Source organism: Hyla sarda, chromosome 4 (assembly GCF_029499605.1).
Source record: "Hyla sarda isolate aHylSar1 chromosome 4, aHylSar1.hap1, whole genome shotgun sequence".
Taxonomy (NCBI): domain Eukaryota; kingdom Metazoa; phylum Chordata; class Amphibia; order Anura; family Hylidae; genus Hyla; species Hyla sarda.
Genome location: NC_079192.1, coordinates 321,318,304 through 321,344,433, shown reverse-complemented (window position 1 = coordinate 321,344,433; position 26,130 = coordinate 321,318,304). Strand labels below are relative to the sequence as shown.

Genomic DNA, 26,130 nt, shown 5'->3' with positions numbered 1-26,130 from the left:
TGGTGATACAAAGAACAAGCTTATATGGGTCTGTAGGGGTAAAATGAAAGGTGTTATGGCTATTCGAAAGTTATGAGGAAAAAAACAAAAGTGCAACAATGAAAAATCCCTGCATTCACAAGGGGTTAATTTTAGAGGGAAATGCCGTTACCTTTTTTTAAATAATAAAATTGTGCATTTTCACTCTTCAAAAATTGTTCAGGAATGAAGAGCATGATGGAAGGGTCCACTGTGTTGACTTGGCCTCCAAAATTCCAAGAACTCAATCTGGTCTGAGGGCGGCCAATAGATGGCAAGGCATTTCTGAGAAAGCATACATTTTAAAGGGGTGCTCCGCTGACATCACACCCCGCCCCTCAATGCAAGTCTATGGGAGGGGGCGTGACAGCCATCACGCCCCCTCCCATAGACATGCATTGAGGACGTGACATCATGAGGGGGCGGGGCTATGACGTCACGAGCCACCGATGCCGGATCCAGCGTTCAGAACAGTTTGTTCCAAATGCTGGGCAGCGGAGCACCCCTTTAATGCATGAAGGGGTTACAGCTGGAATCTGATTGATTTTCAGTATATCAATGTTCGCACACAGTTCATACTTTGCTGTGCATGTTATCAATATACATTAAATAGCTGAAATCAGTAGTGTGAAAGTGGCAGTGGATTATATGTGTGAACGTGCCCTAATCGGGAAGCAGTACAGAAGATACTGTTGTAGAGGTTGCATGAGTCTTCTTTTATGACAGATGACACTGTCCCTCACTGCCACCTGTTTACATTGTATGTCGCCTCTTCCTGACACGCCTGACTAACAGGTAAAGCAGTCAGTGACGTGAGTCCAAGTAACTTAGGTTACAGTAATACATGTACTGTCTCCTTAAATCTGAGACTACACTTTGTCACGTGTTGTTACTGGGCTGGGTGTATATATCCCGGTATTCTCCATCTTGTGCGGTTGCTGTCATAAACTCTGTAACACAAAACCTCTTCTTTCCAGTACAACTGTCTCCAGAGTCTCCTTCACCATTTATACACAAACACTTCAAGACAATAAGTGAGATACAGTAACTATGTGGAGTACATTATAGGACTGTAAGTAGCTAAACTTTTTTTTAAGGGGCCTTCTGTTTTTATGTTAGTAAAGCTAAGGCCTCGGTCCTGTGGTTTCTGTCAGTGATTTTCTCCAGCACATTACAGTACCAGCATTGTGTGTGTACATTTATACGTACAATGTTTGCTGTAGGTTTCACGCTGTGTAAATCAATAAACTACTAACAAATAAGGATAGTGCTTATTATGACTTAACTTTTAATAAAGTGTATAATAAAAGTATAAATTCACCAATAGTGAACCAATCACCAATAAAAAGGAGTGTACTATCCAGCAGCAGGCATACTATATACACCTGAGTTCCTGTGTGCTCCGGATTTATAGACAGAGTGCAGTACAATGTGTGTTATTACAATATGCACTAAAGGTCTACCTATATACTCCAGAGGTAATATGGTTATATTGATAATATACATAAATTGTCAAGCCCTTAACGCGTTTCTGTCAGTTAATATTCACTGACATCATCAGGATGGCTATGAACCATTCAGTATATATATTTATATACAATATACATATGCTGTGTAAATCAATGTAACTAAATGGTTAAATATAGCATCAAATCCACAGCATACATGGTGGGGGAGATTTATAAAAACCTGTGCAGAGAAAGAGTGGTGCAGTTGCCCATAGCAACCAATCAGATTGCTTTTTTTTATAGAAGCCTCTGAAAAATGAAAGAAGCAATCTGATTGGTTGCTGTGTGCAACTGCACCACCCTTCACGTGAATGTACACTTAATGGCTGCCATGGAAACTTATCAGCACCCCATAGTACCTGTTAAATAACCCTCTAGGTGCTGTGATCTTAATTCATGGCATGTAGGGGTTTCATCAGCTGCATCAAAGTGATCTTCAATGCCAGTCACTGATGGTGCGAAGAGGTAGAGAAAAAGGACCAACGATTTCCAGGAGCTGCTAGCTCAATAACACCGGAGGCACGAGTTATAGATGAAAGATCCTTGCAGGGATCATATTTATTGAAAATAACAAAAGTACAGTTTACGCATTTCGAGGGTAACCCACTCTTCCTCAGATCATTATGTTGATCTGAGGAAGAGGGTGCTACCCTCGAAACGCGTAATCTGTACTTTTGTTATTTTCAATAAATATGATCCCTGCAAGGATCTTTTATCTATAACTCGTGCCTCCGGTGTTTTTGAGCCAACAGCGCCTAGAAATCGTTGGTCCTTTTTCTCTACCTCTTCGCATGCTTCAACAGGACTTCCTGACCCCTGCGGACCCTCCGGCTGAGCAGCCTGCTCCACCAATATACCTCTTTTTGAGGTGATATGCACTATTTCTTCTTCTCCAAGGTGAGCAGCCACTTATAAGGGGCTATACTATTCCACACCTACTCTAAGGGTAATACACGAGGCGCCGTTTGCGGTCTTCCCTTTTTTTCTATATTACCACAAGTCACTGATGGTGAGTGTCAAATGCTGATTGCAGCCGACACCCACTTCTGAGCCCATTCCATGCTTCTCCACCAGCTGTAAAGATGTATCCATACAACAAAATGTTTTTTATGTTTTAAAAGTAATGAAAATCAAAAAACAATCTCCCGGAAGATCCCAGGGTACTAAACTATAATACACAAACCTGAGGGAACCCTTCAGGGATAACCCTAAACTAAAGATCCCCCCCCCTTTTTTTTTTTATTAAGAACAATAGTATTTATTGGAGCTCCGTAGAGTGTATGCTACTCAAATAGAAAAGTTAAAATCACAGTGACTCCGTTATTTACTGCTATAGTGTTAGAGTACACTGCTGCTAATTAAAAGACGCACTCCGTCCTGCCTTGACTGATTGACATGCACAGCTAAAAAACAGGCAAGCCCTATACTTCACCCAATGAAGGCAGAAGGGAGGAGGCTCACCACAGCCTCCATGACACTTCAGCTTTGAGCATGACAGATTCCTTTTATTCCCTGCCTGGTCCACTGCTGATACTCCAGTGTTCCCCACCAGCTTTATCTACATAACTGCAGTGATGGCATGTCCATACACCCCCATGGCTGCTGTAGCCAATCACTGGCCTCGGTAATATTTTTTTTATTTGTATATAATTTAGTTTTTTTGTTGTTGCAGATAACCAATGTCAACAGAAGATCAAGAGGCCCAGGAGGATGAACTATTAGCCCTGGCTAGTATATACTCTGAAGATGAATATAAAAGGGCGGATGCGGCTCTTGGAGGGGAAATTCATTTGTGCTTGGAGTTACCTTCAGATTTTGTAATATCTATAAAAAGTAAGTGACAAACTAACAATAATAGAAAACAGAACAAATGTATTCTACAAATTGGGAAAAGTAGTGTTTCTAGTATTAGCAGCCTTTATAAATGGGACTCTATTCAAATCTTACAGATTCACAAAACCAGTTTATGCATCACTATTAGAGATGAGCGAACTTCCAGTAATTCGATTCATCATGAACTTCTCGGCTCGGCGTTTGCTGACTTTAGCCTGCATAAATGAGTTCAGCTTTCAGGTGCTCTGGTGGGCTGGAGACTCTCTCCTAGGACTGTATCCACCTTTTCCATCCCACCGGAGCACCTGAAAGCTGAACTCATTTATGCAGGCTAAAGTCAGCAAACGCCGAGCCGAGAAGTTCGTGACGAATCAAATTACTGGAAGTTCGCTCATCTCTAATCACTATTATGAAACATGACAGAGTAGTTTTGCTTTAAGCAATTCCAAGCTTAGTTGGGGTTTCTGATTCTCATTCAAGAGACTCAATGGTAAAATGAGAATTATTTTCAGGCATTGCCTGCAAATGTCTCCATATATCATATTGTCTCTTACGTGACCTCCCTCAGGTGTGCCCAAGGCATCCCTCTACCCAACCATTCCCCTCCTCTGTAGTGGAAGTAATGAACCAATTGCCTTAATTGCACAGATATTTGCCATGGTTATGTCTAACACATCTTATTATAATTTTGCTGTGAAATACTGATCAGGTGCAGTCATCAAATACCGTAACAGCAATGAAATCCGACAAATCACAAGTGAAATCTTCTTTGATTGTAGTCATTCACTTTAACTTTCCTTCTCATCATAGGTCTTGTTCACACAACGGACTTTCCGAGTGGAATCTGGCAGAAAAATTTTGCTTTAAAAATTTCTGAGCCAGAAATATCTGGCATGGAAATTCAAATTCCATTCTTATCAGAAAGAATTGACATGCCAATTCTTTTGGCAGAATCCACTGGGAAATGCATTGCTGTCTATAGAGATGGTGCATCTCCGAGGGGTCCTTGTGAGAAGAAAATTTTGTCCAGACATTCCACAAAAATGTTATCCCACATACCTCCAACGACTGGCACAACAGCTACAGTGCCCCATAATACCCCCCATGCCAGTCAGTTATTTTGAAACAATCAGTCTAATGGTCTTGGCCGCTTTCCCTGCTTATCCAGATCTTACAAAAGTATATACGGTACATTAGAAAGTAGTATTATATAACCATATACATTACATAATGCTGTGATATAAGCAGTATTTGCCCATTTAAAGGCAAAAAATATTTTCTGTTTGTACTTTTTTCTTAAGGCAACAGTGCAACAAACTCCTTTGTAGACAACTTTGAGAACACCGTGTCCTTTCTGCCATCAATCATCTTGAACTTTGAACTTCCTCCCGGATATCCATCCACTTCACCCCCGAACTTTACATTAAGCTGCAAGTGGCTTTCTCCAGCACAGGTTACTGTTCATTTACTATACTGGTGGGATTCCTTACACAAGCTGTCTATATTGATGGGTGGGATTCCTCACTGCCTTTCAGTCATCTCCTAAAGGAGAATATCTCAGCAATACAGCATGCATAGAAACATGACATCATTTTTTTTTCATAGATTTTGTGTAAATTTGTGAAAAAACAACTTTGCCTCCATTTACCTAAGTACAGTTTGGACCTAAAGCAGTCTATATTGTGGGTCTGTACAACATGGAACGGAAACACAGACAATAAGTTATGTGCACATTAAATGTGGATTATTAAATAAAATAGAATATAGTAGAGAAGACACAACAAGCAGGTACATTGTCATTTACCTAGGAAGGAAAATGGGGGGGGGGGGGGGGGGACACACAGTTAATAAGCCTTGGAATTACCTCTGGAAATGTGTTTTGACTGCATTTGACTGTGACAGAGATTATATAGCTTTTTGGCCTTCTTTAAAGTGCTGGCCTTGTTACATTCACACTGGCCGATCAAAGCCATACAGGAGAGCATTTAGTACTTACAGGCTCCTTAGATCCAGTAAACTCAGTATTGCATATGACAGGTTGGCTTTTTTATTGACTAAAACTGATGGTGTCATGGTCAGGCCTGTGTATAGGAATGAGTAGCCGCTATGTCACTCTAAGATTTTGCTTACAGGTAAACTACAGGTATTTTGTCATTTCGCCTTGAAAGACCACTCATGGAGTTATGGACTTTGCACAAGTCCTCAAAGCACTCTCTTAAAGGGGTTATCCAGCATAAGGTGATTTTAGTACGTACCTGGCAGGCAGTAATGAACATGTTTAGGAAGGATCTGCGCTTGTCTTGGGCTAAATGGCTATGCTGTGAGATTACCATAACACTTTGGCTAGCTTTCTGTGAACTTGTATTTCCTGTTTTCTTGTTTGCCTACAAATCCCATGATACCATTTTGCTCCTTCCCACACATCAGCTACCCCACCCATTGAAACATAAATGAGCTGCAGACCTGTGGTCTTCAATCAGGGTGCCTACAGCTGTTGCATTAGTTGCAGATTGATCTCTCCACCCATTGAAGCAGACAGGTTCCCAGTCATCAGCTAACTAGTGAGTCAGGTCTCGACCGCACTGCAAGCTGGGAAAAATTCAGAGACAGCAGTCATTTTGTATGCTGTTAAAAATAAATATTGGGGTGAAAATCACATAAGAATTGTGAGAAAACCATCACACACAGGTAAAGACACTATATTATGAACTACACTAACTTTACAGCCCCTGTAGCATAGTCAAATAAAAAAATTCCCGGAATACCCCTTTAAGCTGACCATATATTTTAGATAGATGATGGCCAAGTGATCCTCCAACAGCTCTCCCTCTGGGTTCTTCACATACACATGCTCCCTCTTGTCTGACATCTGTGCTGGCAACTTTTATTTAAAAAGCGGGCAGTTGAAATCCAACATGCCCAACCATTCTCTTGTTGACACCTGCTGTATAAGGAGAGCTGGGGGGCCACAATACACATTAGATGCTCTGGCATGCCTTCCAAAATCAGTGAGTTATCCTGCTTTAATTTAACGTGTACTGCTTCAGGAGGTTTCCACCCAAGATTGCTTTCAGTGCATGCTGAGAGGGATATTATATTCAAAATCCTGTTTCCTGCTCCACGAGGGTGATTTTTTAGGTAGAAGAGAAACATAGCTGAGCAAGGACTCTTCTGCAAATACTCAACTCCGTGTGGGCTGTCGGCCGGGTATTGCTGTTTGCCTATCACGTTATGATCAAGTTTATTGTACATCCTGCTATAAAGAATTGTTCCCCATAGCCATGAGTAACGTTTTTCAGATATGTGCACCACATTGTAACATCAGTAATTACTTAACTAGCAACACTAAAAAAGTGTAAAAACATATCTCCATGCACTTACCCTAAAGTCATTTATCCTGAAGTCTTGTAACTTGCAACCCTGTGTCATAAAAAGACTGGATTGTTTAGACTCTACACAGATGACTTTAATAAAACTATAACCTGTTTTCAGGTTACTGTTGTACCTGAAGTATTTCAGCTGTACTTTATCACGGGTACACCCCCAGACAACAAAAGTTGCATGGTCTTACGGGGTACCCACCATGTTAGCCAAACCACCCAGCCATTTGTGACACTACTATAGACTTTGCCAGAGAGAATGATGTCCACAACTGCATCTGTCCTCCTTGTGGGCACCACATGTATACTCCAAGCATTCTTCAGTATACTTCCAATATTGCTGCTTATCTATTGATTATATTTTTTTGCTTATTTTTTTTCAGCTCACTCTCTTATGCCAGCGTTTAGATGACCTATGGGAGGAGAACAAGGGATGTGTTGTCTTGTTTCAATGGATTCAGTTTCTAAATGAGGAGACACTCGATTACTTGAATATAAAATCTCCATATGAAATTAAGATGTCTAGTAATGGTGTACAGTGCTGGATGCAGTCCCATGAAAAGACCCCTGATGATGGGGTCTTATTGGACACAAGGGCTATACAGGATGAACAGTCAGTTTCTGCACTGGTCAAATATGTCTTGGACTTCAATGAAGCCCAACAGAAGAAGGCTTTTGATCGGAAACTATTCTTGTGCAATATCTGTTTTATAGAGAAATTGGGCAGTGACTGCACCCACTTTAAGGCATGCGAGCATGTATATTGTAACACCTGTCTTAAAGAATACTTTGAAGTCCAGATTAAGGACGGACAAGTCCATGCCCTGAACTGCCCTGAACCTGAATGCACATCTGTTGCAACACCTGCTCAGGTAAGCAAAAACTTGTTGGAACTTTAGAGAAAATTATTCACATTGTAAACGAATTCTATTCACAAGTTGGCTCTTCATTTTTACATAACAGTGGCACAACATCTTTTGTTAGAGTAAGACACAGAATGCATAGTGGTTTCCACTGACACTAGGTGACACTATTGGGGAGATTTATCAAAACATGTGCAGAGAAAGAGTGGTGCAGTTGCCCATAGCAACCAATCAGATTGCTTCTTTCATTTTCCACAGGCCTCTTTAGAGGCCTGTGGAAAATGAAAGAAGCAATCTGATTGGTTGCTATGGGCAACTGCACCACTCTTCCTCTGCACAGGTTTTGATTAATCTCCCCCTATATGCATAAATTGTAGAACCTCATTTGAACAGTCTTTAACATACAAAAACTATACTCTGAGAGGTCCTAGCTCCACATAAACATTGGGTCAGTGTTCATTCACACGAGCCACTAAGACAATATTAAAGGGGTACTCCGGTGAAAACCTTTTTTCTTTTAAATCAACTGGTGGCAGAAAGTTAAACATATTTGTAAATGACTTCAATTAAAAAATCTTAATCCTTCGTGTACTTATTAGCTGCTGAATACTACAGAGGAAATTCTTTTCTTTTTGGAATGCTCTCTGATGACATCACGAGAACAGTTCTCTCTGCTGACGTTATTATAATAATAATAAAGCTTTATTTATTGTTGTCCTTAGTGGGATTTGAACCCAAGTCCCCAGCACTGCACGGCAGCAGTGCTAACCACTGAGCCACCATGCTGCCCTTAGCATTCATCTGCTATACATCTGCTATGCATGGTTACTAAAATGGACAGAGATGTCAGCAGAGAGCACTGTGCTCGTGATGTCATCAGTGTTCCAAAAAGAAAGGAATTTCCTCTGTAGCATTCAGCAGCTAATAAGTACTGGAAGGATTAAGATTTTTTAATAGAAGTAATTTACAAATATGTTTAACTTTCTGCCACCAGTTGATTTAAAAGAAAAAAGGTTTCACCGGAGTACCCCTTTAACTTTACACCACTCTCTGGAGAGCAGTCAGGACCATGTTAACCTCACAGTCCTCAAATCAGTGCTTTAGAATGGCAACTGTGACTTAGCACAAAGAAACTGGCAACACAAAACAACTAGCTATACTAGCTTTAAACAAATGGGATGACTTTACATCTCCCTAGGTGGATCTTCTGTCTTAAGTAGGATAAATGAGAAATGTTCATTTGCAAATTGCCATAGGCAAATAATATCCATATTCCAAACACCTATAGAGCTTAAAAGTTTATTCGAATAGGACATTTATAGCATATCCCAATGAAATGTCTGGACCCCTCAGAGACCTGTGTCTATGGCCGTCATGATCAAGGTCCCCATCATAGTCAAGGGCCCCAAAGGCACATCTCTAGTAGAACACTTGTCTTTCCTTGGCAACACACACACAGTACAGCACGTTATTCATATAGACACAGAGACAAGCACCATGCCATTAGCTACATCCACATTAGTTCTGGGCAGCAGTCATGGTAAAGGTGGGCTCTGGCCATACCTTAAACATGTATTGCCTGATATATCCCAATTTAAATGTTTTGGCAGGTGTCTCAAATATTGATGTTTGTTACTTATAATCTGCTGGCCTAGATTCCATACACGAGTACAGATCATAAAAAGCTCATGTTTGTGCTTACTTGCAGGTAAAGGATCTGGTAGGGGAGCAGCTTTTTAGCCGCTATGATCGTCTCCTCCTGCAGTCAAGCCTGGATTCAATGGCTGATGTTGTTTACTGCCCCCGTCCAAGCTGTCAGACACCAGTCATGCAGGAACCAGATAAAACAATGGGAATTTGCTCAGTTTGCCAATATGCATTTTGTGTCTTCTGCAGAATGGCCTTCCATGGACTCTCTCCTTGCAAAGTAACTGCAGGTATGTTCAGTAGCTCTTTACTAAAGAGCACAAATAAACAGTAGTACTTTTTGCAACAAAAATTTTTTTCCTTATTAACTCTATGCTAATAGTGAAACATATAAATGACTGCTCTGCTACATTTGTACCAAAATTACATGTTATCTATAATGAAACAGTGAGGAACCACTTAATGAAGATATATCACATTGAAAAACCTATCCCCTATCCAAATGATAAGGGAACCCCAAAGATCTCCTGCACAGGACCCTGGCTCTCCCAGAAATCAGGGTGTGCCGATCCCTGCATGAATCGGCGGCAGACACTCCCCCTCCATGTATCTCTGTGGGAGAGCCGCTTGGCTATCTGTGGAGAGCCGCTGGCTATCTATCCTTCCCATAAAGATATATGGAGAGTGAGTGTCGGCTGCCGCTTCGTGCGGGGGCCATGACGCTCCATTCCCAGAGAAAGCCGAGGTCCCAACGGTCAGACCCCCGAAATCTAAAACTTACCCCATAGCCTTTAGATAGGGGATATGTTGTTCAGGATGATACTTTTCATTTAATATACTCTAGGGATCCTGCAGTGAAGCCCTTGACAGGTCTTGGTTAATGTATGAAATAATTCCTACTCTGAGTACAGCACAGCAGTATAGATCTGGTCCGCCACAATTTTCAGTATGATCCAGTCGGATATGCTTGGAAAATTACCTGAATGTAGTCACTTGCTGACTTAGTTCGGGTCATAGGATTGAACGAGGGCCAGGCTTATCAGCGCACGGATATGTTGGCAGACGATTTTGAGCTTCTGCAAATGCATCCGTGCCATGAAGGGAAAAACACCATGCAAATGCTCACTTAGGGTGCAACCACATGTTTGGGTTGCATTGCTGTTGGCCACATATAGTAACTGCTTCTGAAATGATGCTCTTAATAACTTGTGTTTGTTTAGTACCTGTCAGTTGTTGCTATTCAGCAATTAGGCTGTATTTAGCTTTATTTATAGGTTAGAACTGTATCACGTCAGTTTCCTATTGTAAGTAATGTACAAAAGCTGAACTAATGTTGCGTTTCAGCATCCGCGCTGTTGATTCTGTGGTTGGACGCATGTTTTCATGTGCATCTACATGCAGATCTTGACTATATCATCATTGTTTCTGCTGAACTGTATGTGGTTGGGGCACCATTCAAGTAGACACAGAATGAGTAAATTAAAGAAAATGTTTCCTAAGAAAAATGAACTATTATTTGAAGTCTTTTTATAGAATTTTTAGTGATATTAAAATTTTCAATTTTACTATATAGATTCATAAATAATGGTAAAATCATGAGCCACTATGCCTAAATCTAAGCTGTTCTGTCTGTGATAAGGAGGAGGCTGCTGGAAAGTGACCTGTAAAGCTTTACAGTCAAAGGTGACTCAGGATACAGAAGACAAAACATGAAGTGTGCTGTTCAGTTTCCCCTGTTGAATCACCTTTCACATTTCAAGTCAATGGGACAGCTCCAGTCTATTGTTGTCTGTGTCCACGGGGTTTGCTGTATCTCAAAATGCTGTTAAAAAATGTAATCCCCCATAACTATTTTCTAAAAAAAACTAAATAAAAAAATGACAATAAGAAAATAGAAACAGATAAACAAAAAAACAAAAAAAAACATTTCAGTATCTGATGCTAAGATTTACATTACTGATAAGCTCGGCTCTACTTTGTTGCAAAAAGATGGGAGTTCAGCAGAGAAAAAAATACAGCATGTCCAGTATTTTTCTTCTCAACTCTCGAAGTAATGGACAGCAAACGGACTACATTCAAGTCAATAAAATCCATCAGAACCTGGCGGTGTCAGTTGTGCTCCGACCTGTTAGGGGCTATTCAATGCACAAAAAAATCCTAGTATTCTGCGTGTCTTTGACAAATATGCTGATGGTCCTATATAGAGGATGAAGAGAGGAGTAAAAACAGACGGAAAATTGCAGTGGTCAACACAGGTGGGGTTAAGTGCTCAGATCTCTGTACATTGAACTGCCCCTAAAACACATACGGGGAGGTTTATCAAAACCTGTCCAGAGGAAAAATTGCTGAGTTGCCCATCGCAACCAATCAGATCGCTTCTTTCATTTTTGAAAAGGCCTCTGAAAAATGAAAGAAGCGAAATGATTGGTTGCTATGGGCAACTCAGCAACTTTTCCTCTGGACAGGTTTTGATAAATCTCCCCTATAATAAATGTGGTGCAGGAAACGTGTGCCAGTTTATTTGACTTATTTTGCCTTATTGTCTGCTATCTTAATATTTTCCAGGAAAACTTGTTGAACTGATTGAAGAGTATCTGACTGCAAGTGAGGAAAGAAAGAGAGAAATGATACAGAGATATGGACAGATTGAGAAGGCTATAGAACAAATGAAGAACAGGGAGTGGTTAGAGGAGAACTCCAAGCCCTGCCCTAGCTGTAACAGTCCCATTGAGGTAAAGTATCAAACACAAAAGAGGGAACCTTGTCCGTTCTTTACATAGCAGATTCCACTCTTTAAAATCTCAAGAAGAAATACTCAGATGACTTTCTAAAATTGTAATACTGTCCATTCAGATAACTGTTGAGCAACTCTTTCCTTACTCTCCGACAATGGGGTCAGATGAGATGACATATTTATTTCAATAATAAGAGGCAGACAAGCAGCTGTCGGACACTTCTGCCACTATTTATCTCTAAGGGAACAAAGGTATTAGGCCCTTTTAAAGGGGTACTCTGGTCCTAATACATCTTATCCCCTATCCAAAGGATAGGTGATAAGATGTATGATCGTGGAGGTCCCGCCGCTGGGGACCCCACAATCTGTCATTGCGCACTCACCTTTGTGAGCCCTCCGCCGCGCTGGAAGCTCCCAGTGTGTAGCGTGACGACCACGGGGCCAGAGTATCGTGATGTCACTACCCCCGCTGAAAGGTATAACTGTATAATCTACTCAGTACCCCTGGTACTGGTTCTCTGTCTTTTCTGTACCCCTGGTACTAGGTCCAATTTGGCTTAAGGCTTGTACTGGCCAGGAGAGCGTCTTGTCAGGTGTGGAACAAAATACATGCACACAGGATACCGTCTAAGTACGCTCTGCTTTACTATTTGCCAACGTTCATATATATATACCATGTTGCTTAATAGTTACGAGTCAGCAGAACACAAGAACAGGATGTACGTGCACAACAGTTAGGAATCAGCAGTTGAGATAACGAGAAGTACGATACGAGCCTTGCGGTTACAAACGGCAGAATCAAGATATATCATACAAGATTACAGAATTAAGATACACATCATACAACATTACAGATCTGTATTATTCTATCAAGACTCTTGTACCCTTCAATCCCCTCTTAAAACCAGTTGTCACTTTAGACAACTTGGTTTTTCTTGTTTTCTATTTTCTTTTGAAAAGTCTTTATGTAGGCAGTATAGCCTTCTGCTGAGTGACGGTGAAGTAGAGGGACTTGGGTGTCTGAAGAGGTGGAGAGGAGGATTTTAGTATCTGCAGCAGGTCTTGGCTTGCAGCGTTTCATACATAAGAAAATAAGTTTTATTGATACATATACTATGAGGGCAATGACAGTAATGTGTATTATGAGCTGCAGAACGCCCCCTATCCATCCTCCTACGCCCTTGAGCCAGGTAGCGGGATTCAATATTGAAAAGGTATCCCCCCACCACTTATCCCTGTTGATTTCATTGTCTTTGGCATATTTGTCCCTCAATTTTTGTATGTTCTCAAGCTGGTGGTGCATCTGAATTGTTCCTGAAGTGTCTATGTAATGGCAACAAGTAGGACCTATGATTTGACACATCCCTCCTTGAGCTGCAAGTGAGATAGTCCAAGACTATTGCGTGTTGGTTAGTCACTATCATCACTTGATTTTGCACGGACACAGAGGTATTAGTAATTTCTAAAATGTCATATATTTGGTCGTCGAGGTAGTTAGTGGCTTCGACTAACTTATCCCATATTTGCATCACCATTGGATATATAAAAATGGTGCTAAAAAGCTTGTTGGTTATTCCCATTTGTACAACATGTTGCCTACTGTTTTCCCTTTCTTTGTTATCTGCTGCTCTTCGGTATAACATATGTTTAGGAGCTGCTCTCATGTCAATGTCGTCGTTGGATATGACAAAGGTGGAGGGGGTAAGTCTAGCTAGGATGCATGTGCCTTTGACCCCTACCGGCAACCACTTGTAGGCTTCCCTACCACATACCCAATAGATGTCTCGTGGGAGCTCCCAGAAAGAGGAATGTTGATTGATAAGTTTATTAACTATGTCAATGAGTCTAGAGGCATTTGTTAAGTAACACCAGGAAGGTATCTGTCCTAATCTACCGCAGTAGCCCACATCTGGGTTATTACATGTTGGTTCAGTAAGTTGGTATTCTAACGTGTCATTACATGGTTGGTGTCCTGTTATATTATAGCAGTCTACATCTTGAGTAGCCTGAGTAATGAGGGTGTTATTTGGCCACCTTGGGTCATGTAAGTACCTTTCTATCTGGCTGGGTTTAAGAAGATCAGTACTTGCGGATGTCCTGTTAAAACTAACTTTCATTCCTTCTGTGGGGATTGCTCCTAGGTCTAGTATATGTGTGACCACTCGAGTTACCCAGGAACCCCCCTTGAAAGCCAACACTTGTTGTGGTCCTAGGCCTGGGCTGCTTAAGTTTCCCTGCCACCATGGCTGCCCCACCCATCCTACTATAGGAATACCCACTGAGGTGTTTCAGTTCTTTGCATATGGTGTCTCATTGTCAGCAAGCATGTCAAAACAGTCTCCCTGAAATAATTCATATGAGGGCACAGGGATAGCAAAGTAGGGCATGCTTTGGGCAGACACAGGGGCATGGGTGCATATCCAACAATCCTTTGCAGTGAGGTTTTGTGCTAACATTATATGGTGTTTCAGGAACTTATTGTTTGGGTGTCTCTCTAATTCATTCTGTAGAGTCACCGTGGGGTGTATCAAAGTCAATAAAGTCATTAATGCAAACATCAGGAGACTTAGTTTCTTCAACCATCTGCCAGAACAAGGCCAGGGCATCAGCGGGTACATCTTTCGGTAGGCTTTCAAGGTCAGGGCTGTCTGCCCCCGTTATTACCTCCTTTGGGTGATGTTGAACGAGTTTGATCCGAGAGGCGTGAATCCAAGAAGGGATTCCGTCTTCCGTGAGAACCGCCGTCCTCGTCACGGCAACAACTGTGGTTGGGGGTCCAAAGGTGAAGTCTCCGGGCTTCTTTCCTTTCGACAGAGTTTTAACCAGGACAGTGTCGCCTTCCTGGAACTGGTGTGTTGGTTCCTGTGGGAGAGAAGGAGAATTACAGACAACATTTTGTTCTACTTTATCAAGGGTTTGGATAAGGTCTGTGACATATTGTTCCCTTATCTGGTCGAGGTCCCCTTCTTCTGTTATAAGTGGTCGTTGGGCCCATGGAGTCGGGAAAGGCCTACCCATGGAAATGAGCAATAAAACTGGGGCACTGTGTTGGGTTATGCATGGTGTCCCCTCTTTGCAGATCAATCCTGTTACAGGATTTTTCTGCAATACCGGATAACACCAATCATATTCCTCTTGTTCGGGAACAGAGGACTGGAGAGAGAAGAAGTTGTGTGTCTTCGAGTGAAGGAGGTGTAAGAACTGGTAACATCAGTGAGACGGGTTGTTGTGTAGCAGCCAGTTTGGCAGTGTGGTCTGCTAGAGCATTGCCCTTTGAAATGTGATCAGTCCCACGTGTGTGTGTCCTGCAGTGAATGAAGACTAATTGTGATGGTAGGGTAAGTGCATGTTAATGGTGACAGGTTTCTTAGCAAAAAGTGTACAGGCTCTTGTGAGGGCGATGAGTTCTGCAGCTTGTGCGGACTTATAGGGGATGAACTGGGCCTTGAGGACAATGTCAGGTAATTGGACAATGGCATAACTGGCATAGTAAACATTGTCATTGGGGCGTGTACATGACCCATCTACAAAGACTTCTGGAGCATCAGGTATGGGCACTGAAGAGAGGTCGGGTCTGGGTGAGGCGTCAGTGTGGATGACTGGCAAGCAGTCATGTATGTCCGGCATCACATCATCATGAATTTTCAGGCCAACTAGTGTGCAGGGCCATATGTAGGGGAGGCATACACCATTTTCAAGGATGGATTACTGAGGAGAATTGCCTCATATCCAGAGAGCCGTTGTGTTTACATGTGTTGTGTATGTAGGCCTTTAAGGAGAGAGATAACATCATGAGAAGTGTACAAGGCAGTGTCATGTCCTAAAGTGAGGATGGTAGCTTGTTCAACAATCATAGCACAGGCAGCAAGAGCTCGCAGACATGCCGGCATCCCCTGTACGGAGACGGGCATCACCTTTGAGAAAAAAGCACAAGGACGCAGTTTGCCTCCGTGAAATTGTGTCAGCACACCCGCCATGGTTTTACAATTGTCTCGTGCATACATTTGGAAAGGCAAATTGTAATCTGGGAGACCTAGCCCTGGACTTGTCATTAAAAGCTTTGTACATTTATGAGGACCATTTGATTAGATCTGGTTTGCCCGATAGGGTAGCATCTCTATGAGCAGTCGGGAATCCACTGTCTGCAGTAGTTAATCATACCCAAGAAAGATTGCATTTCCTTCTGGGCGTGCGGGGTGACCAGGCCCGCTACAGACTGGACTCTAGACTTGCTCAACTCCATTTTGGCAGAACAAAACCCAGATATTCAACCTGTTCACAACACCATCCTCAAGGCAGGCCTCCTCAGAGAAACTACACATTAACAAATCATCAACATTTCGGAGGAGAACAGAACCCTGGGGGGTGTGCCATGATTTTATAAAGGCTTGGAGGACAATGCTGAACACAACTGGTGAATCAGCATTCCCCTGGGGCATTCTACACCAGGTTAACTGTAGTCCCTCAAAGGAAAAAGCAAAAAGGAGTCTGGTCTCTTTGTCCACTGGGATCGAGAAGAAAGCATTCTTCAGATCGAGGACAGAAAAATGAGTTGCCTGTGCTGGGATTGATGACAACAGTTGGGTGACATCAGGAACTATAGGGGCAATAGACACAATTAGTCTGTTGATGGCTCTCAGGTCTTGTACAAAACAGACAGTACCATTGGGTTTGGAGACAGTATTAATTGGAGTGCAGTAGGGAGAGACAGTATGTTCTAAAACTCTATTGTGTAGGAAATGTTTGATCATAGGGCGGATACCTTTGATTTTTTTTTTACATGACAAGGGGTACTGTTTTTGGTAGACCGGGAGGATGTCTGGTTTGAGTCTTGCCTTGTATGGTGTACAGTCAATGTGTCCCACATCATGGTCTCCATGTGATCAGACAATGGGGTCTACCTCAGGTGGGACTTGGGTCGGGGACATAACAGGATAATGTTAGTACCCTGCAGGTGTGACTATGGGTGCGAGGTCAGACGTGACATGTAACCTGGACTGGGATGCAGTGATATGTAATTTGAGTTTACATGTGAGGTCTCTTCTCAGGAGGTTTACAGGGCATTCAGGTATGATGCGAAAGGAATAGAAGGTTAAATGGTCACCCTCGGGACATTGTATATACAGGTACTATGAACATACTCAATTTCAAACAGTAGACATATATATATACGCATATATACACACATATATACATATATACATATATATATATATATACATATATATATATATATATACATGCACACACATACACATCCCCTGAAAAACAAAACTACTCCAGATCCGAAGAAGAGGAAGAGACTGTCATGCTCCCTGTAAACCCCGCCTTACTCCTCCCAAACCTCTGTGTCACCAGTCGCCACCCCTTTGAGTCTGGCTTCTTGTCTTTCCCCAGTTCTGGTCAGTCACCATGAAACGTCTATTATCACATGTGTTACTGACAGTGTTACTTTACATTAAGAGACATAAGAGAAACATGTAACATGTAACAATACCGACATTTACAAATACTTAACGTACAACACACAGGGCCCACATTCTCACCAAAGATATAAAAATAAAAGTGTACACAGCTCTCTTAAAAAAAATGTAAAAATAATTATCTCCAATGCGCATTGTTTATAATCCAGTAAACCATTAGCTTCATTTTAAATGCCTAAAGTAATGTTTATCAATTAAATAGTGATCACTTTTTTTATTTATTTTATCTTCTTGGCCAAACTTCTTCTCTTATTACTCCTGTAATATAATCAGACAATTAATCGCATTTCCTGATAAATTTCATTTTATTTTTTTTTTTGGCATCAACCCTGTGTTACTGTGAAGGCAAGAAATTAATGAAATATCATCAAATAGTTCAATTTAATACCACGTGAATATATTTTTCTTTTAACACCATTTTCATTACAACACAACAGCTTCACAGGGAAAACATTCACTGGTCATTTGCTATACACTCCTGATTCTATACACCTCACACATATATAACATACTTTATATCATAAGAACCATCCTATAAACGCCATCATATGACCACATACACAGGGCTTTCCAAGCGATTTACCACATCACTCCATTCCATAGCATTGAACACTCATCTTCACTTCATTTATTCCAGCAGTGTCAGCTCTGCTCATCCTACATTCCTCACACTGCTTCACATGCTTTCTCCTTCACAAATCACCTGCTTTTCCACCAAAACTTTGAGTCTCTATTTCTGACAACAATCTCTAATCCTATCAAACAATTTACACAGCCCTGCATCATAACGCCAACATGCTGTGAACCTTTCCCAAAATTCAGTAACAGTTTCACCTAGTTTTTGTTTGCATGCCACAGCAATAGGCAGTGGTGATTTTTGTTTGAAAACTTGGTTAAGTTCCTCTTCTAATTCTCTCCATATACGCTCTCTACCCTTCTCGAGATTACAAATGTAGTTGTTAGAGTGGGGGTCAGGTGGTATTTATCATTGGCCCCCTCCTTTGGGAATGGGCTGGAGTCCTTCATGAATTCTGACCAACCAGCTATATCATCTACCCATGGATTCACTAAGTCCCATCCTGTAGGGCTAACTCGGGCCACATAAGCCTTACATGTTTCATTGGGAAGGGGAGGAGGATATGACTTAGATGATTTGGAACCCATGTTCAGTAATTGGTGCAAAACCACAATCTCTGGATTTGGATTCCTCTCAACAGATTAGGGATTCTCTGATTTAATTGCACCAATCACTGAGCATGCACGGTATCTCTGAACAAACTGTCACTTGCTTTCACCACATCCCGGGTCATCAAGTTTCCTCTAGCCGGGAGGGTGGGGCGTCTTACAGATGTTTTGAGAACCAGCAGATTATTACTATTATTATTATTATAACAGTTATATGCACCTTACTCTATACATTAAAGCAATGGTTAGTATACTCACGTGTCTTCTTAAGCTTAAAGGAAAAAAGGAAGTTACAAGTAAAACACTAAACAGAACTAAACAGAAATACAAGAAGTTTTGTAAGCGTTAAGCCAAATTGAAACAAGACAACCACCCTGGATTGTCAAATTACTCTTAGTTCCTCATTTCCCCTGTTCCCTGAACAGAAGGCAAATACTGTAATACTGTGTCCCAGACACGATATGAAAGTAACTGTTATACTTACTGGAATCGAGACGTGGCCAGTGCCCCCCGGGTCGACAATACCACACAAGGATATGGTTCTTACCGGTCCGGAGGATGACCCTCTCGACCCCGGACTGAGCCCCCAGCTGAAAGGTATAACTGTATAATCTACTCAGTACCCCTGGTACTGGTTCTCTGTCTTTTCTGTACCCCTGGTACTAGGTCCAATTTGGCTTAAGGCTTGTACTGGCCAGGAGAGCGTCTTGTCAGGTGTGGAACAAAATACATGCACACAGGATACCGTCTAAGTACGCTCTGCTTATCTATTTGCCAACGTTCATATATATATACCATGTTGCTTAATAGTTACGAGTCAGCAGAACACAAGAACAGGATGTACGTGCACAACAGTTAGGAATCAGCAGTTGAGATAACGAGAAGTACGATACGAGCCTTGCGGTTACAAACGGCAGAATCAAGATATATCATACAAGATTACAGAATTAAGATACACATCATACAACATTACAGATCTGTATTATTCTATCAAGACTCTTGTACCCTTCACCCCCCCCCCATGTGTGATGTCATGCTCCGCCCCCTCAATGCAAGTCTATGAGAGGGGGTGGAGTCGTGACGTCAATGATATTACGGCCCCGTGGTCGTCACGTTACACAATGGGAGCCTCCAGCGCTGCGGGTGGGTGTGCAATGACAGATTGCGGGGGTCCGCGATCATACATCTTATCCCCTATATTTGGATAGGGGATAAGATGTATTAGGGCCGGAGTACCCCTTTAAACACGCCAATAGGCTCCCAATAACAAATGCCGATCTCGGTGACACTCCTTTCATTTTGGTACATTATGGAGGCAGTCATCTTGTCTGAGCAGAAGACAGCACCAGACCAATCCAAGTAAAACTGGTTGACCACTCATACCTGATTGTCTTCCTACTGATTGCAGGTAAAATTAGAGTCAGAGCTCAAACATCTGCTAATTCTACAAGTTTACATACTTTTTTCACTCACAGATGTGTGATATTGGATCATTTTTTATCTCAAATAAGTCTAATATTTAACCCCTTAAGGACACAGCCCATTTTCACCTCTAGGACGCAGCCCTTTTTTGCACATCTGACCACTGTCACTTTAAACATTAATAACTCTGGAATGCTTTTACTTATCAATCTGATTCCGAGATTGTTTTTTCGTGACATATTCTACTTTAACATAGTGGTAAATTTTTGTGGTAACTTGCATCCTTTCTTGGTGAAAAATCACAAAATTTGATGAAAAAATTGAAAATTTTGCATTTTTCTAACTTTGAAGCTCTCTGTTTGTAAGGAAAATTGATATTCCAAATATTATTTTTTTTGGATTCACATATACAATATGTCTACTTTATATTTTAATCATAAAATTGACATGTTTTTACTTTTGGAAGACACCAGAGGGCTTCAAAGTTCAGCAGCAATTTTACAATTTTTCACAAAATTTTCAAACTCGCTATTTTTCATGGACCAGTTCAGGTTTGAAGTGGATTTGAAGGGTCTTCATATTAGAAATACCCCATAAATGACCCCATTACAAAAACTGCACCCCCCAAAGTATTCAAAATGACATTCAGTAAGTGTTTTAACCCTTTAGGTGTTTCACGGTAAAAGCAGCAAAGTGAAGGAGAAAATTCAAAATCTTCATTTTTTACACTTGCATGTTCTTGTAGACCCAATTTTTGAATTTTTACAAGGGGTAAAAGGATAAAATTTATACTTGAATTTGTAGCCCAATTTCTCTCGAGTAAGCACATACCTCATATGTCTATGTAAATTGTTCGGCGGGCGCAGTAGAGGGCTCAGAAGCGAAGGAGCGACAAGGGGATTTTGGAGAGTACGTTTTTCTGAAATGTTTTTTTGGGGGCATGTTGCATTTAGGAAGCCCCTATGGTGCCAAAACAGCAAATAAAAAAAACATGGCATACCATTTTGGAAACTAGACCCCTTGAGGAACGTAAAAAGGAATTAAGTGAGCCTTAATACCCCACAGGTGTTTCATGACTTTTGCATATGTAAAAAATAAAATAAAAATTTCACTAAAATGTGTGTTTCCCCCCAAATTTCACATTTTTGCAAGGGTTAATAGCAGAAAATACCCCCCAAAATTTGTAACCCCATCTCTTCTGAGTATGGAGGTACCCCATAAGTTGACCTGAAGTGCATTACGGGCGAACTACAATGCTCAGAAGAGAAGGAGTCATATTTGGCTTTTTGAGAGCAAATTTTGCTCGGGGGGCATGTCGCATTTAGGAAGCCCCTATGGTGCCAGGACAGCAAAAAAAAACGACATGGCATACCATTTTGGAAACTAGACTCCTTGAGGAACGTAACAAGGGATAAAGTGAACCTTAATACCCCACAGGTGTTTCACGACTTTTGCATATGTAAAAAAAATAATTTTTTTTTTACCAAAAATGCTTGGTTTAGCAAAAATTTAACATTTTTAAAAAAGGTAATAGCAGAAAATACCCCCCAACATTTGAAGCCCAATTTCTCCCGATTCAGAAGACACCCAATATGGGGATGAAAAGTGCTCTGCTGGCGCACTACAGGTCTCAGAAGAGAAGGAGTCTCATTTGGCTTTTTGGAAGCAAATTTTGCTCTGGGGGCATGCCGCATTTAGGAAGCACCTATGGTGCCAGGACAGAAAAAAAAAAACACATGGCATACCATTTTGGAAACTAGACCCCTTGGGGAACGTAACAAGGGGTAAAGTGAACCTTAATACCCCACAGGTGTTTCACGACTTTTGCATATGTAAAAAAAAAAATATTTTTTTTACACTAAAATGCTTGTTTTCCCCCAAATTTTACATTTTTACAAGGGATAATAGCAGAAAATACCCCCCAAAATTTGTAACCCCATCTCTTCTGAGTATGGAAATACCCAATAAGTGGACGTGAAGTGCACTGGGGGCGAACTACAATGCTCAGAAGAGAAGGAGCATCATTGAGCTTTTGGAGAGAGAATTTGGCCATGTGCATTTCCAAAGCCCCCCGTGGTGCCAGAACAGTGGACCCCCCACATGTGACCCCATTTTTAAAACTACACCCCTCACGGAAGGTAATAAGGGGTGCAGGGAGAATTTACACCCCACTGGCATTTGATGTATCTTTGGAACAGTGGGCTGTGTAAATTAAAAATTTTATTTTTCATTTTCACAGACCCCTGTTTCAAAGATCTGTCAGACACCTGTGGGGTGTAAATGCTCACTGTACCCCTTGTTACATTCCGTGAGGGGTGTAGTTTCCAAAATGGGGTCACATGTGGGTATTTATTGTTTTGCACTTATGTCAGAACCACTGTAAAATCAGCCACCCCTGTGCAAATCACCAATTTAGACCTCAAATTTACATGGTGCACTCTCCCTTCTGAGCCTTGTTGTGCGTCCCCAGAACACTTTGCGCCCACATATGGGGTATCTCTGTCCTCAGGAGAAAATGCGTTACAAACTTTGGAGGCTTTTTTTCTTTTACCGCTTGTGAAATTTTAAAGTATGGGGCAACACCAGTATGTTAGTGTACAAAAATGTTTTTTTTTTTTACACTAACATGCTGGTGTAGACCCCAACTTTACCTTTTCATAAGGGGTAAAAGGAGAAAAAGCCCCCCAAAATTTGTTAGGCAATTTCTCCCGAGTACGGCGATACCCCTTATGTGGCCCTAAACTGTTGCCTTGAAATACGACAGGGCTCCAAAGTGAGAGCGCCATGTGCATTTGAGGCCCAAATTAGGGATTTGCATAGGGGTGGACATAGGGGTATTCTAAGCCAGTGATTCCCAAACAGGGTGCCTCCAGCTGTTGCTAAACTCCCAGCATGCTTGGACAGTCAATGGCTGTCCGGAAATGCTGGGAGTTTTTGTTTTGCAACAGCTGGAGGTTCCGTTTTGGAAACACTGCTGTAGGATACGTTTTTCATTTTTATTGGGGGGGAAGGGGTGGTGGTGGGGGGGGGGGGCAGTGTACGTGTGTATATGTAGTGTTTTATTCTTTATTTTATGTTAGTGTAGTGTTTTTAGGTTACATTCACACTGACGGCGGATTACACTGAGTCTCCCGCTAGGAGTTTGAGCTGCGGCTGCTGCAGCTCAAACCTGAAGCAGGGAATTCACTGTAATCCGCCGCCAGTGTGAATGTAACCTGTACATTCACATGGGAGGGGGGGGGGGCAAAACTACAACTCCCAGCATGCACGTTCTGTGCATGCTGGGAGTTGTAGTTTTGCAACAGCTGGAGGCACACTGGAAAATACTGAGTTGGGTAATAGAACCTATTACCTAACTCGGTATTTCCCAACCAGTGTGCCTCCAGCTGTTGCAGAACTACAACTCTCAGCATGTACTGATTGCCAAAGAGAATGCTGGGAGATGTAGTTATGCAACAGCTGGATGCACGCAAGTACAACTCCCAGCATGCCGAGACAGCCATTTGCTGTTCCTGAATGCTGGGAGTTGTAGTTTTGCAAGATTTAGAGGGGTTCAGGCTGGAGATCACTGACAGTGGTCTCTAAACTGTGGCCCTCCAGATGTTGCAAAACTACAAATCTCAGCATGCTAAGACAGCAAACTGCTGTCTGAGCATGCTGGGAGTTGTAGTTTTGTAATATCTGGAGGGCTACAGTTTAGAGACCACTGTCAGTGATCTCTAGCCTGAACCCCTCTAAATCTTGCAAAACTACAACTCCCAGCATGCCAACACAGCAAACAGCTGTCAAGGCATGGTGGGAGTTGTAGTTTTGCAACATCTGGAGGGCGACAGTTTAGAGACCACTCTCTAAACTGTCGCCCTGCAGATGTTGCTAGGCAACAGACTCTGCACACGCGGCGTCATACTTACCTCCACCGCCGCCGTGATCACAGCCGCCGCCGCCGCCGGGTAAGTGATCGCCGCCGCCGCCGCTACTGCACGGTTCCCCCCGCTGTGCCCGGACACCGATGGGCGGGCATAGCGCGGGGAACCGAACTTTAACCCCCCCGCCCCCAGTCTTCTATTGGTCGGCCGCTCCGCCGATCAATAGCAGGGATAGGAGGGGTGGCAACCCTGCCACCTCACTCCTATCTCTTCAAGGGGGATCGAGGGTGTCTTGGACACCCCCGATCCCCCTTATTTTATCGCGGCGCCGCGATTGATGGGCAGGGGGAGAGCGCTCCCCCTGCAAACACTATAGATGCCGTGATCAGACTGATCACGGCATCTATGGGGTTAATGCTGCCGGGACCGGCGCGATCGCGGCCCCGGCAGCTGCGGTGGGACTCCGGCTGTGATTGACAGCTGAGTCCCACCCGCGATCTCCTGCGCTGCCCGCGGCAGAGCAGGAGATCGCTTGGACGTATGCATACGTCCATTTGCGCGAACGTGTAATTCGCCTGGACGTATGCATACGTCCAATAGCGGGAAGGGGTTAACAATTTTCAATATTTTTGACTGATGTGGATTTAGTTAAACTTGATGGTATGATATGTAAATCAACATAAAGAGATAAAAATGCACAAAATCTGCAGCATATACAGTAGGTGTGAACATACCCTAAGGGTTAATTCACATGTGGCAGATTACTTGCCGAAATTTGTGCAACTGTCCTATTAAGTAGAAATATTCCCTTTCAGAAAAACTGAACTGTTTTTGAGTTGTAGAATATTTTTTTTGCAACCAATCTGCCACATGTAAATGCACCCTTAGGGTAGGGTCGTACACAGTACATCAGCAGTGTATTTGACACAATGGATGCATTGCCGGCAGTCACAGAGTGTTTGCAGAGCGAGCTTCCTGCTGCTGCCATGTAGCTCTGTGTGTCGCTTATGATTGCTGACAGCAAACACACAGAACTAAAGAGATCACGTCGCTCACTCTGCAGTTGCTCTGTGACTTCCAGATTTTTATAGTTTTATTCCCCCCACCCACCCACCCACACACACACACACACGAAAGAAAACAGATACAGTGGTCCCTCAACATACGATGGTAATTCGTTCCAAACGGACCATTGTTTGTTGAAACCATCGTATGTTGAGGGATCCGTGCAATGTAAAGTATAGGACAGTGGTCTACAACCTGCGGACCTCCAGATGTTGCAAAACTACAACACCCAGCATGCCCGGACAGCCAACGGCTGTCCGGGCATGCTGGGTGTTGTAGTTTTGCAACATCTGGAGGTCTGCAGGTTGTAGACCACTGGTATAGGAAGTTGTACTCACCTGTCCCCCGCCGCTCCGGACCGTCACCGCTCGTCACCGCTGCCCGGGATGTCACCGTCCATCGCTGTCGCCGCGTCCCCGAGGTGTCCCCGGCGATCCGGTAAGGCCTCTGCTTCCTCGACATCCGCGCTCTCAGTTGCCGCCATCACGTCACTACGAACGCCGCTCCTATTGGATGATGGGACGGCGTGCGCAGCGACGTGATGACCTCGATGGAGAGCGCCGACGATGCAGGGGATCCTGAACAGGACGCACCAGAGCCCCGAGGACAGGTAAGTGATCGTCAGCAGACCACACGGGGCACCGTAAACGGTTATCCGGTGGAAGCTGAAGCAGTCTGCGCTGCCTTATAGCCGTTTATGCGATGGCCCCGACATACAAAAGCATCGTATGTTGATGCTGCCTTCAACATGCGATGGCCTCTGAGAGGCCATCGTATGTTGAAATTATCGTATGTCGGGACCATCGTAGATCGAGGGGTCACTGTATATGTGTATATGGCAGGACTGGGTTGGGAAGAGGTTGTGATGTAAGCTGTAGGTGCTGGTCAGAAGTGATGACATCATTCAGGAGGTTAATGATGAGACAACACCACACTGTAAATGAAAGGACTACATAACTTTTGGTCAGGATTAATTCAAGCTAAATCAAACTGAAACCAGTACAATTACTCATAACACTATATTAGTTAATTATATATTAGTAATATTTAAATAAATATAATTTTCTAATCCCAAAATACCCCTTTAAGAATGGATTGCTTCTTTAGATATATTTTTTCTTTCGTA

The 26,130-nt window shown here is 42.5% G+C and overlaps 1 protein-coding gene across 4 annotated transcripts in view; it reads left to right on the top strand.

The window, feature by feature from the left end:
- Nucleotides 1–722: 722 nt before the first annotated feature.
- Nucleotides 723–26,130, top strand: part of LOC130369550 (E3 ubiquitin-protein ligase RNF14-like) — a 43,081-nt gene continuing 17,673 nt past the window's right edge. The window contains exons 1-7 of one of the 4 annotated variants that reach the window (XM_056574923.1): nucleotides 723–813; nucleotides 996–1,090; nucleotides 3,199–3,359; nucleotides 4,661–4,812; nucleotides 7,123–7,611; nucleotides 9,311–9,539; nucleotides 11,815–11,981. In XM_056574923.1, coding sequence (XP_056430898.1) covers nucleotides 3,206–3,359; nucleotides 4,661–4,812; nucleotides 7,123–7,611; nucleotides 9,311–9,539; nucleotides 11,815–11,981 — 1,191 coding nt within the window. In that variant the 5' untranslated portion in view covers nucleotides 723–813; nucleotides 996–1,090; nucleotides 3,199–3,205. Of the gene's footprint in view, nucleotides 814–932; nucleotides 1,091–2,308; nucleotides 2,424–3,198; nucleotides 3,360–4,660; nucleotides 4,813–7,122; nucleotides 7,612–9,310; nucleotides 9,540–11,814; nucleotides 11,982–26,130 lie in introns of those variants that run through there. The other 3 variants (XM_056574924.1, XM_056574922.1, XM_056574925.1) reach the window with 3 other exon arrangements.